The 15636-nt window shown below is 41.0% G+C and overlaps 1 protein-coding gene across 1 annotated transcript in view; it reads right to left on the bottom strand.

Moving 5' to 3' along the window:
* Positions 1-1852: 1852 nt before the first annotated feature.
* Tmem117 (transmembrane protein 117) overlaps positions 1853-15636 on the bottom strand; it is a 441317-nt gene continuing 427533 nt past the window's right edge. Inside the window, exon 8 of the mRNA XM_057791228.1 lies at positions 1853-3813. Coding sequence (XP_057647211.1) covers positions 3167-3813 — 647 coding nt within the window. The 3' untranslated portion in view covers positions 1853-3166. The remainder of the gene's footprint in view (positions 3814-15636) is intronic.

Here is a 15636-nt window from a genome sequence, read left to right as displayed (position 1 = left end):
TTGGGAGACAAAGCCAGAGGAAGTCAGGCCAGACAGAGCAGTGAGTCACAGCAGAAAAGGTCAGTATAACCACAAAACCTCGTATGAAGTTTCAGGACCAATAGTCATCTTAAACATAGGGATCAATTCTGAGTGAGGACAGAAAAATGATAAATAATGGTGGCATTCTTGGGTCTTGACTTGAATAACCCAGTCGGCATCATGGGCTATCAGCTAATAGTGATTTATCGCCGTTGTCTTTCTCATATTTCATATTGGGTTGTGTTGGTGACCCAAAGGGCAGTCGGATACTGTAATGGAAGGCTTACGAGGCCCTGGGGTGACATGAAGCAGGTTGACCCCACCCCCACCTCCACATCTGAGTGCTTGGAGAAGTTCTGCACATTAGATGTGAAGTCTGACACTGTGAGAATTGATTGACCCATGGGGAGAATAGAGAAGAAATCATTCTTAACAGCTCTCGTCAGTCAGTGCTGATCTTAGATGCTAAACGGCAAAAGAACACTGTAAGTGGCCACCATGGAGAGAAGATGGGAAACCAGCTATGGCTTTGTGATACAGATAGAGTGGCCATTTGGTGGTGAGGGCTATATCCAAGTGTATATTATCACGTCTAAATTTATAGTGTTTGTTTAATTTTCCAATTAGATTACTAATGAAGTGCTGTTTAAATATAACATAATAAATTGTGTTAAATTAGCCCAAATCCTGCACCGCATGGAGAATGCTGTAGTTACAGAATAGTAGGAATACAATTGTTCGTAGTCCTTAAGCAGCACTACAATCAAGGCATTGCCACTTTCACCCTTTCAGAATTATTAGTTTATGACTTCAAGTATTTATCTTAACTCTGCAAATTCTGTGTTTGTTGCATCTCTTTTTTACACCTTTATTAAAAACAAACTATTTGGTATTCAAAAAGCCCCGTAGAGGCATAGGCTGCTACTGGCTGGTTTGGGATCCCAGACTAAACGCGAATGGAGAGAATTTTAATTTTGATTTCCTTTCACTTTATAGCCTTTCCTTGGTAGACATAATGTCCAAAAGGTATAGAGAAGGAGCGAAGGGCCTCGGCAGAGATGAAAGGAAAGCTCTGGGACTTGCAGCTGGGTAGGTAGGGCCTCGGCAGCTTCAGATCTTGCCTGGTTATTAAGATAACATCTCTGGAGATTATTCTGCTTGGTACTGAATGTAGGTAAACATTAAATATATATTTTTGTAGTCAGCGCTCTTTCTAAAAGCACAGAAGCATCATGCCTCAGGTTTACTACTATTGTTTGTCTATCTTATTTCTGCTAATTTGATCACCTCATTAAACCTGTTTCATTTAATACCCACGTGAAAAATCTTCGGTGATAATTTCACAAACTATCCATGTGAATAATAAGCATCGCGTTTTAAAATCAATTTATGTATGAGAAAAAGGTTTTCAGAATTAATACAAATACAGCCCCAGGTAGCATTATTCACTTGTCCCAGAGCTAAGAATTCAGTACTGTAGGCTGTGCAAATTTGGCTATGGATAGCTCATGTCAGGATCACATTTCTCTGGTCAGGGCTGTCAGTGGTTACTACAGTTAGCTTGTCCTCTCTCTTTCCAGCGCCAGGGATATTTATGATTCTAAGAGCACCATGCATGACTATTAAAGGCAAAAGAAACAGCAGGGGCATGACTCCAACTGCTTGGTAAACAGTTATAGCGAGATGTTTATTAAAGCTGGCTCTCCAGTGATAGATAAATGCATAGTTCTGTTCTGCCTTCTAAATTCGGCATGTTGCATGCTCAAAAACAGACCCAAACAAGAGAGGTTTTAAAAAATCTTTAAGACAAAAAGCAACAATGTCAGTATGTGACAGGAAAATAAATAATTTACCTTAAAAATGGTCTCCCTTCAGTTCCTCAAGAAACATGTAAGTATAATTTATGAAATAAAATTAAAAGCAATTTAGGACTATACCATTTATTACCTTGCCTAGAATCAAGCTTTTAAAAATCCATTTAAATAGGTTTATGTTCAGCTAAAGCACGATGTAATCCTTTAACCAAACAGACAGACAAGCAAAACAAAACCTACATCACATAATTACTGGCATATAATTCTTATTTATTAATGTGCGGTGTTTACATCTTTAAAAAAATGAAACCCAAACAAAAATGCACATACACAAAAGATATTAAACAGACCCTTGCACAGCATTTTCTACCACATGGGGTTTTGGTGGATGATTTCAGAATTCCCTTGCTCAACATTGCCATAAGCTCTTCCATTTTCCCTGCCCAGAATCATATTTACAACAAAATTACAATATTGTAGACAGTGGGCTGTGCAACCTTCACACAATTGCAACTTGAATTCCTTGGCTGTCTGGGATGTTGTGGAAATGCCAATAAATTTGAGAACTCACCCAACTGTTCCTCTTAACCTTTGTTTCCAGAGGAAAAGGGCAAGACTATTAATCAAGCAGCAATTTATCTTTAATTAGGAAAACATAATTAGGTATTATCACCTAATTGCAATTAGTGGTTTGAGAAAGTCACTTTTGTGAGCAGTGACCCATGTTGGATTACAGCTCTCCTCTCACTGGATTTTATGTTTGTATTTATATTCGGCAGTCAGCCAATAAAACTTAAAAGGCAATCACAGGGCTTCTCTACAGTCCAGCGTCAAAGTCACCAACTTTGCTGCTCATCAGTAAACCAAGAGAACTTTCTACAGCCACAAGTCGGCTTTGTCTATTTCCTGCTCCGACATCAAATGGAAATCAAAATAACTGTATAAAAAAATCCCACGTGGAATAGACTGAAGAACCATTCTACACTTCATGTCTGGTACAGTTAAAAACAGTTTAATGTCTCAAGGCACCACTATGGTTGAACATCAGATACATGGGAAGTCAGCTAATCTACTACGCTGTACAGTCAGTAAGTAGCTTGTGCAGTTGTGAAGAGCAATCTCTAGAGGACTGTTAAACATACAGTAGGCACGTGGATCATAATACAAATAGAAAACAATGAGTCCAGAGAAAGCATGTTGAGCACCGTTGTGGCATTGTTTGTATTTCTTTACCTAACGCTATGTAAACCTGACATTTACACAATGAAAGACTACACGGGTTTAACGTTACACTCAGGGCTGCTCTTTGTGCTCTCGCCACCCAAGGGGCTCTAGTTCATCCGCATACTCTGAGAGGTGGTTGGGTCTTCATCAGCTTCCATCTCACCGGTCGACTCCTTCAAATGCAAGCTCAGGTTTTCCGACGTCAGGTGGGAGGACTTGTAGACTATCTCATTGAAGTCGGACCTGATGCAGACCAACGGGGGGTCATTCAGAGGGTCTTCCACAGAGACCTGCGTGTTTTCTCGGGTGATCCCCATGTCTTTGCTGTGTTCTGAGGGCGATTTCCTTTTCATACGAGTGTAGGTTTTATCTTGATTCTCCATGCCTTGCTCGTTTTTCAGAAACCGACCAAAGAACCAAATGAAGAATCCAAACCACACGAAAGCTATCAGACTTGGAACAAAAGCCAGACACTTGACGTCTAGGCTGGCCCCTATGTACCTGCTGTGTAAGAACATGTCTCCCTCAACATACGTTTTATTAGTCTGAGGATTAGTGTGATTGGACCTCCATTCCCAGGATAACTTGGTTCTGTTCAAATCCTTTAAACTCTCAGAGTCTTTGACGGTGTAGATCTTCTGCCCTGGACCAATGTATTGTCCGTATTCATGAGGTTTATAAAATATTTGGTTCTTCCACATATTCAGGTCCAAAATCAAGACGAGAAAGATAATTCCGTAGTTAAACCATTTACCTGCATTTAAAAGGAAATACTGGATTAATCAAAGGCTGATAAAATTACAATAGGGTTTTCTCCATTTATTGGTATAATAGTATAAATTATTGAAGAATCAGACCTGGAGACATTTTTTTTGACATTGAAATGCTATCATAAAGTAAATTGACAAAGCAGAATAAATCAAACTGCAACAGTAGGTCTTGGAGTAATGGGACATTTTGTTTTACGTGCACCAGAGCCAGATTCAAAGTCAGTCTTAGGTTCTGCTCTAAACTTGTTTAATTAGTGGTGAAAAAAAGTTCTAGTGAAATTTTTAAGAAGGTCCAATATATGATTGAATATTTCTTACTGTTTCATAATTAAGTCTGGGGAAGAAATAAATCATCTTGCAATGCAAAGTGCAGTAGTATATCAATTGAATTTGCATTGCTGTTTGTAGAAGACCCGTTGATTACACCATTAGCTGATGAGATCCTGCTCAATAATCCCTGAGTTCTTTTCAAGGTTTAAATCTCAGACCAGATGCCCACTGAACACAATGCATTTATGAGCTATACAACCAAAGCTCATAAACAACTGGAAAATATCACATGGAGAGAATTTAACCACTATGACTTCCTTTTAGAATTTAAAATATTATATATGGGCCAGAGAGAAGCCTCCATGATTAAGAGTACATACTGCTCTTGCAGAGGAATCAAATTTAGTTCCTAATACACATGTCATGTTGTTCACAACAGCCTATAAAACAGCTCCAAGAGGAATTTGCTATCTCTGACCTCCAGAGATGTCTTCATTCATAAACATGCACACACACATCACACACACGCACGTAATTAAATATATTCAATTAAATCATACATATTATGTTATTTAGTGATACATTATTGAACTGCAACTGCACAAGGAAAGAATGTAGAAAAGTTCTAAGGGATTCTAGGTTCTATTACAATGATCATTTCTTACAAGCTTTATAACATCAGATATGCTATAATAAAGCTAATATCTCCCTCAAGTTTGTTGTAGCAAATGGTATGATACATATAACAGGCTATAGAAGCTTTAATTGTAATTTTAAGTACCATGCTCTCATTGTTTAGTAATTAGAAGGTAATAAAGTTGAAGATCATAAAGTTACTACTTCATGTGATTATGTATTTTGTGCATTGTGCCGCTTTTGGGAGAGAGATCTATTTTTGAGGAGGTTGGGGACACTCTGTCTGCTCAGCATCACATCCTGTGATATGTAAATTTGGGGGTATTCATCCTGTTCCAATACCCACCTGCTATTAGATTTAACTTACTTGCTTAAATTCTTTACAGCATCTGTTTCCTTCCATGAAATTAAATAAACAAACAAATCAGTATTTATTGAAGTTAAGATTCCAAGGGCGTATTAGATGCTTTAGCACCATGCCTTGTGGATATTGACACAGTTACTTTTAACACTAATGGTCAGTGTTATCATCAAAGACTTGGTTGACCCATGACAGTTTCTTTGTCTAAAGGAGAAGCTGCCACTTGGTGTGTACTGAAGAGTTTAGCTAAAGGAATTAACACTGCTTACATCTTTGTACTTTATTGTTTTTGTGGTTTGTCTCTCCTTCTGGTTGATTATTAGTATGAACATGTTTTTGTTTTGAAGCTCTAGGCCTTCCCTGAACTCGGTTAACATATAGAAGAACAATGTTCTCGACATTCCAAGTTACTGTCTGACATAGTGTGCAAAAACAAAAACCAAACTCAAAGGTGCATAGTATATTAAACATTTATTGAATTCATACTAGACAGTGTGTAGCATACATCACCAGATGGTGAGATACAAGCTTCTGCCTTTCAAGGGGGAATTCCTCATCTTGCTGGGGAAACAGGACAGAGATATGGCTGACAATAATAACAGATTGCATTTGAGAGATGTTAATGAGGGATACAAACTATAAATGCAAAATTGAGAACATGGAATAAAAGCCAAGAAGAAATTTCTGCAGTGAGTACTTTGGAATAAGCAGCAATTCACATGGTACCAACTCACACTGAGGCAGAAGCAGGGCTGGGAACTCTGGAACATTCTTGTTTTCTGCTAGTATTGTCTTGTGCTGCAGACAGAATGACTAAAAAGGATGCGGTGTTGGAGGAAAGATGAGCAAGGGGACCGAAAAAGAAAAGCACGGACATATGGCAGGAACAGAAAGGCATGAGAGAAAGGTGGAGTGCAAAGTGTAGAGATTCCTGCCCAGTCTGAAGGGACTCTCACCTGTCGCTGCCATGACAGAAGGCACGTTACAGAGGTTCTCCAGTGCTCTGCTGTGATTGAGAAACTTACTCTGGTTATAAACTACAGGTGCTTAAAAGCCAGACTGAATGGCTGCACCAATCAGTCTCTCAGCTTTACCTCAGTGAACTTTCCCAAAATGTCTACTACTTGATTCTATTTAACATAAAATCATGAGAATCCAAAGCATGAGTTCCGTGTCTCTAGGATACTAGCTTATCAAAAGCGGGAGTTATCATTAACCGTGAACTGGGAAGGAGAAAGGGGCAGCTCATGGGGGTCAGTGAAGGATGCTCTTCTGATAGCAAGAAGCATAATTTGTGTATGCTAATAAGCAAAGAAAAAGTCAGCTAGTTCAGAGTAAATAAGGAAGTGGGGCGAGAACACTGGAGCCCAGAGAAACTTTCCACCACTATTATGGTCACTCAGCTGAATCTTGAGGATGTTGGAAGAGTAGAAAATATAGTTCTTCTTATTCGTTTTGTTTTTAGCCATCTAAAATGACCTCTGAGCTATTTGTACACAGGAAGGAGTTCCATCATTAACCATCTACCCTTTCATTTGTGACATAGTGTCTTGTTAACTTCGTAATGATTTCTCCCCTTAAGACATTCCTTGACACTGTGAGATGGTGTCCCATAACCCAAAGTCAGGCAGTGCAAGCTTAGCCTCTTGTGATGGTGTCATTGTGTGAAGGGGCAGAGCTGAGCCATCCAATCCTTAAGGCTTCTTCCCAGACCTTAAAAGTCTCCCTGGTTATCCACTGTGAAATAAATATCTCCACAGCCTTAATGTAATAGGATGCGCCTGCAAATCTCTCCAAACAGTGAAATAAACAAAAACAGGTAAAACACAGTTTTCAGACGAAGAAAGTTGTACTTAAAAACTGTACAGTTTGAGAAACTCTGTTCACCATCCAAAGTTACCCTTAGTCTCTGGGATGCCCCAAGCGAGAGAGAACAAGAACTACTCCACCTCCTTCTCCCCAAGCGTGCCTTTGTGGATGCATGATCAACAGTAGCTGGAGGTTTGGAACGTCCACATCAATCACGTGAACACGTGTGCATTCCCCCTGTTGTTTCAACTACATAGCATAATGCAAATCTGCAAGGAGGTAGGGCAGAATCCATACATTATTTCTATTAATCTCCTGTTGAAATAGCTTGCTGTCTGCTTTAATGAAAAATCACCACATGATGCTGGCGGGGTTACCTCTTCCTTGTGTTTTGTCATGTTAATGAATCTTATTGATTGTCAAAAGTCATACTACAATGGAAATTTTATCTTTATAATTTGTGGGAGTTTATGGAATTGTTGGATAGGTAATTTTAAAGGAGTCACCGTTAAATATCACCCTCATTTAAGACACAAATTGACAATAATTGAGGGGAAATACTGCTTTTTTTCCAGTAGAAGCTACAATACACTGATTTTTGTAACATATAATGAACATTTCATGATTATATATCTAAAATGGTTTTAATCATGAACTCAGTGGAGTTGCCAGTTGATATTGCAATGCAGCTGGCATTCTGTAGAATCTCCCTACCTGGTAGGCAGTACTACCTGACTGATATAGAGAGCAAATGTTTGTAGCATTCATGTTATCTATTATGGATGCCAGCCATTTAACATCCACTGTGGGGCAGTAGGAAGTCATGGCCTTGAAGTGAATGAGTTCTGGATATAATAATAATAACAACAACAACAACAACAACAATAACTTCAATCTGCTGTACCAGTAGTCTTGTTAATGCTCAAAGTTATTTTATACCAGACAGAACAATACAACCAGGCTTATGAAGTTAGTACATCCCCAAGTCTCTTTCAGGTAACTGAAAGATAACATGAAAGTGCTTGGGTCACAAGGCCACCATTTAGTAAACAGAGTATGCCTTTGCTAATTTATGAATGGTTAGTAATTTTGAGCTGGTAAAGTATCTACTTAAGACCTAAGTGCTTCTATTGTCATTGTCCCTTTTAGCAAGCAATCCAATATTATAAGCACTGGGGAGATCACTTTGTAATGACAGAAATAAAAAGAGGCTGCACATTTATGACAAACCCGATGTCCATTCATCTATGGCTTTGCTGACCTTAAGGACAAAGTCATGGATATGTTTCTGTCTCCTAGATCCTAGCTTAGGTTTTTTAATGTTATCTTTAAATATCTGTGAATCAACTTACAAACTACAAGATGATGTGTCCCCAAAATATAAAGAATGACTTTTGAGTCTTCTAAGTCAAATGTACAATTCAATGATGTAATCAATTCTCGGTGATTGTTAGAAGTAATAACAGTGTGAAAAGTTCATTTTTTAAATATTACAATTAATAATATATTTAAGTTGTTCCTCTGGCTGTGAAGATAATTGCTGAAAAATATGTGAGGTGTATAACAAAATGGTTATATATATAAATGAAGCAAAACGCCTGGCTGAGTAGAGAAGGCTAGCTTGGGAAAAAATAGACTCTAGGGGAAGAAACAACTTGGCCTTGGATGTTCATGCGTTTTAGACCAATAACAAGAATTCTTGCTTTCTATGGAAGGCAATGTAGTTAACTCTTAGACCTCCCTATAAAGTGCACTGAAATAGAAATTGCTTCTGGAGAGGTCTGGGTAAATTCTCACCTAAGAGTGTAGAAAGAGGTCTTTGTGTACCGTCTTCAGGGTGCATCATATTTCCCGATGACAAGTCTCTCACTAGCTTGTCAGACAGACTATCCCCCTGAGTGGCCTTGCCCGCCTCAGTACTTCCCTGCATCTAACTGACACAGAGCTCCTTCAGAAAAGGATTTCTAGACACTCATTTGCTAAAATCACACAATGATGGAAACAAAATAAAGGGCTTTTGCTCGTTATTTTTCTTTTCCTTGCCATTGAGAAGCACCTGTGCCCCCACACCACCTGGGAAACTGAAATAGAACACAGATACTACAGAGGCTTGTTCACATCCGCGTTTTCATTTTTGCCCAAAGGGTTCCCGTGGGCATCATTGTGCCAACAGTGTGAATTCTCTCCTTACTGCTACATAAGCCTTCCTTCCGGCTTTTCCCCCAGCCCCCTCCTAATTTACTCAGATGATGGCCACCAATGGGACTCTTCTTTTGTGTGGCTGGGATGACAGATGGTAGCGCTTCCGCTGAGACTGGCATTAATAGGACTCGGAGGAGACTGGAGACTGAGCTGGGAGGCCATCTCTTCTTGTCTCCGGAGATTGTGGCCATCACATTTTTAAATCCATCTATGCATGCGTTATAGTAAAGGAAAACATAATAGAACCGTATAGTGCTTTTAGCTTTCACTTTAAGAGCAATGGACTTGGGGTAAAGGTAGCAGTGTAACTTAATCACTAACCATTGTCCTTTTGTTGCTGACTTAAAATTCCAAGAAAAAGTATATTTTAACACATGCTTGGATAGAGATGATTATTTTTATAAGCAGTACCCCAGCTTATAAAACGAAAGCTCATACATACTGTAGCAAACCATCTGTCAAGGGGGATCCAGATGAGCTAAACAGATGCAATAATTCAAGTTATTTTTGACATGCATAAATAAAGCTAGCTTAGAATCAGCATTAAAAATTACTTCCATCCTAAATGCTTTTAAAATGTCAATGGGAATTCATCAGCATCAGAAAACCCTTTACATAAGAGTGTTTCCTTAGGAGGCGGCATTTTCTATCCCTAGCTTCTTCCTGGGAACTCAGGGATTAGAGGCCACAGCAGAAAACTTAGAGTAGCTGGATAAAGGGCGGCAAGAAAACTCTCTTGGAACTTGGGGATTAGAAGCAGCAGCAGAAAACTTAGAGTACTGGATAAATGGTGAGAAAACTCTCCCAGGCTACCAGATGTTGGGATTAAATGGGAAATAAAAACCCTGGATGAACGAAATGGCAAAGGCCAAGTACAAACCAGTAAAGGAGATGCTCTGCACACTGCATGATAGACAGTGCCTGCGGGGCCTTCTAGTTATTCATGGGTTTGAGTCTTAGAACCAGGGATGTGATGATTTCCATTGCTATCCCCACTGAACAGACAAGAGCCCGGCCCTGAAAAGGCTAAGAAACTAGAGGAGAGCCACACTGACAGAGTTAGAGTCCATGTATAAGACACTTGTGCCCCATTGCTGCAGGACACACTTAATGCCTTACCTAGCATGTAGACATACAACAGTGTGGGCCCAGGGTGGGGTCACGGGTGCTTTATGGAGACCCTGAACTATCCTCACACAGGTTCTTCCAGCATAGAGCAAACACAGGCAAATGACAACAGATGGTCCTCAAAGTCCCTTCTCATCACTGGTGCTGGCTTCCTCCTGGTCCTCAAGGTCCCTTCTCATCACTGGTGCTGGCTTCCTCCATGGTCACCCAGACAGGCAAGCATTGCCAGTCATCATCCACATTATATTTTGTAGCTTTGAGTTCTTAAAAGGATCTGCCATGTGCCTTTCTCTTGGTCACCCCATTTTTCTGAAATTTGCACTATGCTCTTTAGCTTTTATTAATAGTTACATAAATGTTCTAGTTCATTTCTGTTACTATGATAAAATATCTTGATAGATCACAGCGTATGGTTTATTCAGGCTCAACATTCTAGGTTATGATCCATCATTAGAGGGAAATGTCAGTGGCAAGAGCAGAAGGTAGTTGGTCTATCACAGTCACAGTCAAGAGGACAGAGAAACAAACATGCCCATGCTTCCTGCCTGCTTATGCCATCTTCCTGTTTTTCTTCACTCTTGCTTTTATAGGTCAGGCACGGAATGGTGCTGCCCACGGTGGGTTAGATCTTCCAACATCAACAGCAATCAAGAACAGCCCTAAAGATATGCCTATAGGCCAAGATGGTCTAAATAATTCTTCTTTAAGTCTCTCATCACAGGTGATTTTCTAGGTTGTGTCAAGTTGACAGTCAAGGCTCACTAGCAACACAGCATCCTTGCTAACCTGAGACACAAACACATCGTTTTTAAAACTCCATCCTTCCACCCCTTGTCCTTCAGGTCTCATGCTTATCTCACAACACAAACTATAGTGCATCTTAGTTACTTTCTGCTGCTGTGATACAACACTATGACCAAATATGGCTTATGGAAGACCGAGTTTATTTTTGTTTGTGGTTAAGAGGGGAATGAATATACCCGTTAGGAAACACGGCTGCAGGCTCCAGGAGTGGAAAGCTATAAGGCCACATCTTTCACAGCAAGCTTGAAGCACAGAGGGTGACCTGCAAGTAGGGAGAGGCTATATATGCCCAGACAACCCCCTCCCACCTCCGCCAAGTACATGGCTCTTACAGCAAGGCCACCTCTCCTAAACTTTCTAAACAGTACCCACTGGGAACCAAGTGTTTAAATAGCCAAACCTATGGGAAACATTTGTCACTCAAACTACTACATTCCAATCTCCAGTCCCCATAGTCTCTGTACTAGACCATGATCAAAATGCACTTAGTTCAACTTCAAAAACCCTTGGTCTTTCAGTGTCTCAGTGCTGTTTAAAAGTCAAAAGTCTATTGAGACATAAGGTAATTTATTAACTGTAATTCTTGAAAACCAAAAAGCAAATTGGATACTTCCAACACATAATAGAACAAAATAGTCAATACTATCCCAAAAGGGAAGAATGGGGGTAAAGTTGAGAAATGCTGGACCAAAGCAAGACCAAATCCCAGCAGGGCAAACAGCAAATCCTGCAGCTCCACATTTAGTATCTGGGCTTCAACGGCTCTGCCCCTGCAGTTTGGTGCCTGAAGCATATGCCTCTCTCTTGCACTGGATCCACTCCCTTTAAGCAGCTCTCCCTGGCAGAAGTCTCATGACTACTGACTCTGTAACATCTTGGAATCGAGAGTGAAACCTGAGAGGCTTCATTTTGACAGATTCATGCAATGGCCTCTCAAATCCTTCCTGCGGGAATTTCCCACCATAAGCTGTGTGACCTCCATAGCTCTCTGAAACCACAGAAGAAGAACCCACACCCCCCACTCCTGCATCCTTCATGCCACTGAATCCAATATCATGTGTACGACACCACTGAGTCTGAATGCCAGCTTGGGTGGACCCTGTCACCTTAAATCCCATCAGCAGCAGCTTGCATTTGCAATCCCAGATGCAGTGGCTTGCATTTGCAGTCCCAGCATCAATGGCTTGCATTTGCAGAACCAGCTGCAGTGGCTTGCATTTGCAATTCCAGCAGCAGCAGCTTGCACTTGCAGTCCCAGCAGCAATGGCTTGCATTTGCAATTCCATCAGCAGAGGCTTGCATTTGTAGTCCCATAGCAGCAGCAGCAGCTTACATTTGCAGTCTCAGCATCAATGGCTTGCATTTGCAGTCCCAGCAGCAGCAGCTTGCATTTGCAGTCCCAGCATCAATGGCTTTCATTTGTAGTCCCAGCAGCAGCAGCAGCAGCTTGCATTTGCAGTCCCAACAGAAGCGGTAGCTTGCATTTAAAGTTCCTCTTTAGGGAACTGCAAATAGGCCTTTTACAATATGAACGTTCAGCTGGGTAGGGTCCTACCCAAAAGGCAGGTTTTCTTTTATCTCTCAGAAGAACAGGAAGCCTCCCCTTAACTATTAATCTCCACAACAATTACAGTCTCTCTTCCAGAACATTCCTTGGCTATAGCATTGTTTCCTGGTGCCTTTTCCTCTCCAATTTGTACATTTTGTATTTCTTTCTACCCCACGTGCGCTTTTTTGTTGCAGACTTGCAGGAACATTATCAGTAACAACCCTGCCACAGACTCAGCATCATATTGTTTTGTGATTTCCCCTGCCAAAGAACTCAGGCCATTGCCTTTTAATTTAGCTTTGGGCAAGTTCTTGGGACATAAACAGAAAGCAGACAGATCACAGAAATGGTCTCTAGCTCAGTTGCTAATATTGTTCCCCTCTGAAATATTTTAGCTAGACCTTCATAGTCCACATAGTTCTTATAACTACTCTCTTCTAGGCTTCTATTAGGATGGATCATTGAGCCTGCTCACAGTCTTTCAGAATACAACTGCCTTTCTAGTCCAAAGTCTTCTGTAGTTCTCAAAAAAAAAAAAAAGTTCTTCACAGCAACAGCCCATTTTCCTTTCTCTGCCATCAACTTCTGCATTAGTCACTGTTTTCGTCGGGCTTTCTATTACTGTGTTGACGCACAAGGATCAAAAGGGGAAAGGGTTATTTTGCTTAGTCCTCCATATCCCAGTTCATCAATGGTAGTCAAGGCAGGAACTCAAACAAGGCAGGAATCTAGAGGCAGGAGCCGATGCAGAAGCTATGAAGTAGTGATGTTTACTGGCTTACCCTGCCAGTTTTCTTATAGAACGCAGGACCACCAGTCCAGGAGTGGACCTATCATCATTGGGCACGTAAATCAATGATTAAAAAATTGCTCTACAGGCTTCCTGCATCCCAGTCTTACAGATGCACTCTTTAAATGAAGTTCCCTCTTCTGAAGAGAGTCTAGCTTATGCCAACTGACATAAAAACTATCCAGGGCAGTTACTTTACATGTCTCTGACAAAACATTATGACTAAAAGCATCTTATGGAAGAGTTTATTTTGGCTTACAGTTCAGAAGGATGAGTCCATCATGGTGGGGAAACATGGCATTATGTACCAGACATGGCAACTGGAACAGGAAACTGAAAGATTACATCTTAAAGAGCAAGCATGAAGTAGAGACAGTGAACTAGAGTTACAGTGAAGTTATATACTCTTAAGCCCTCCCCCAATGACATACTTTCTCCAACATGGCCACATCTCTTATATCTTTCCAAAGAGTGCCGCACAATGGGACCAAGTATTCAAATGTCTGACTATAAGGGCTCATTTCTAATTCAAACTACTGTAGTCCAACTTTGTAAAACTCCACAGGGCCCTTAAAAATCACTCTTTTTGTTTTTTTAAAGGTTAGTCTATTCTAACAAAATAAAACAGGACAAAAAAAATCAAGCCAAAGCAAACACAAAACCAAGAAAATCCTATAACTCAACATCTGAAACTGGCTCCTGCTGTAAACATCTGGGCTCCAAAGGGCTTAGGAGGCCCCACCCCTCTAACCTTGCTATCCAAGCATACAGCTTCCTTCTTGGCTAAGATATAAGAAACTCTACCTACAAACAGCATTCTGCAGCAGCATCTCTTTGAGCAGGGTCCTCAGCCTGCCTGCCCAGGTATGACTTGTGTTTGTGGGAGTACGGATCCCGTGTTCTGCCTCAACCTTTAAGCACACAGATTCTGCTGTGTGGCCGATGGATGTATCATTTTTTTTTTTTCCCAGAAGGTTCGAGTATATTTTGTGTGAGATCCACTAGTCGTTAGAGTGCAGCTCTATCGATTGCTCCGGTGGTAATGTAAGTTAATACAATATGAACTCAGGAAGAAAAACGTTCAAGTCTCCCTTAACCTGAGCACGGCAGAAGGGCTGCTCAACAAGGTAAGATCTGCAGCTTGAGATGGGATTTTCAGACTATGGAGATGGTGTTAAAACATGCCATGGAGCACAGTATTTTAGAAATCTGATCCAGGTTTCCCCTAGAAATAGTCATCTTGCAAACTACGATACAGCAAAAACTACTTCCTCAGAGACTAGCTGCTCCTCTGTCGCAGCAACCTTTTCAGTCAGTTATCAGCAAACATGAAGACAGCAAGGTTTGGCTTTGCTCCAAACCTGTAGCCAATTTCCCCGAGAATTCTAGTTCTAGATATGGACACACACAGCAAACGGGAAATACAAGGAACAACTGTGCTAATCTGCTTACAGTGTAGCCTTTGACCTCAAGGCTCTTTTAATTCAGCCACCAGAATCCTCAAAGGGCTTTGCAATAGAGTCAGCCCTTCGGACCTCAGCTGTGACAGTCCAGTCAGAACGGAGCAGTACTCACTTACCCACATTGCTCCCCAAAGAAGTCTTTCCTAAGTCAAATTCCCAGCTTCCCTCCAGACCTTCTGTGCCAGAGCTGCTTAGGAACTGATGGGGCTGGAGTCCATTATTCATATATGTAGAAAGCCTCTCTAATAACTTGCCAAACAACTAGTGTGGGGGCAGGAGAAAGCCCTGAGTGCCTGAAGTCCTGAGTGAATGTATGTTGTTGACACGAGCATGGCCATGTCAAGGATCTTACTGCCTTAGACGCATGGAAATCAAAAGCCTTCCCAGGGAACTGGGAAAGCCCAAATGGGAATGTTGATAGTATGTGCAGAAAATGTCCTGCGTAGCTCCCCCTCTCCTGATATTTAAGGCCTCAAGTCAACTCCCCAGTAGAGACTTCTCCTACTGGGATTACATAAACCTGTCTCCTCAATCCAGCTGTATGGCATAACCCCATCTCCTTGATTTAGCTGTATACAGTAGTAACTTTGTCTCCCTCGTTAACTCTCAATAAAAACATGCTGCTTCCAAGGAGCTGCAGCTGCCCCCACCAGAGAGCCTGGTCTGTCCAACAGCAGCTTTTCTATTTGTCTCTCTCTGTTTTTCTCTTCATTCCGTCACCTCAGCCACATCTGTTGCTCAGCTCTGTGACTCTTAGCAAACGTTATGAAAAGCCTTAATCATAATACATCCCCT

This window comes from Chionomys nivalis, chromosome 17, assembly GCF_950005125.1.
Source record: "Chionomys nivalis chromosome 17, mChiNiv1.1, whole genome shotgun sequence".
Classification (NCBI taxonomy): Eukaryota; Metazoa; Chordata; class Mammalia; order Rodentia; family Cricetidae; genus Chionomys; species Chionomys nivalis.
Note: the sequence above shows the minus strand (reverse complement) of the source record. Positions and strands in the feature narration are given on the sequence as shown.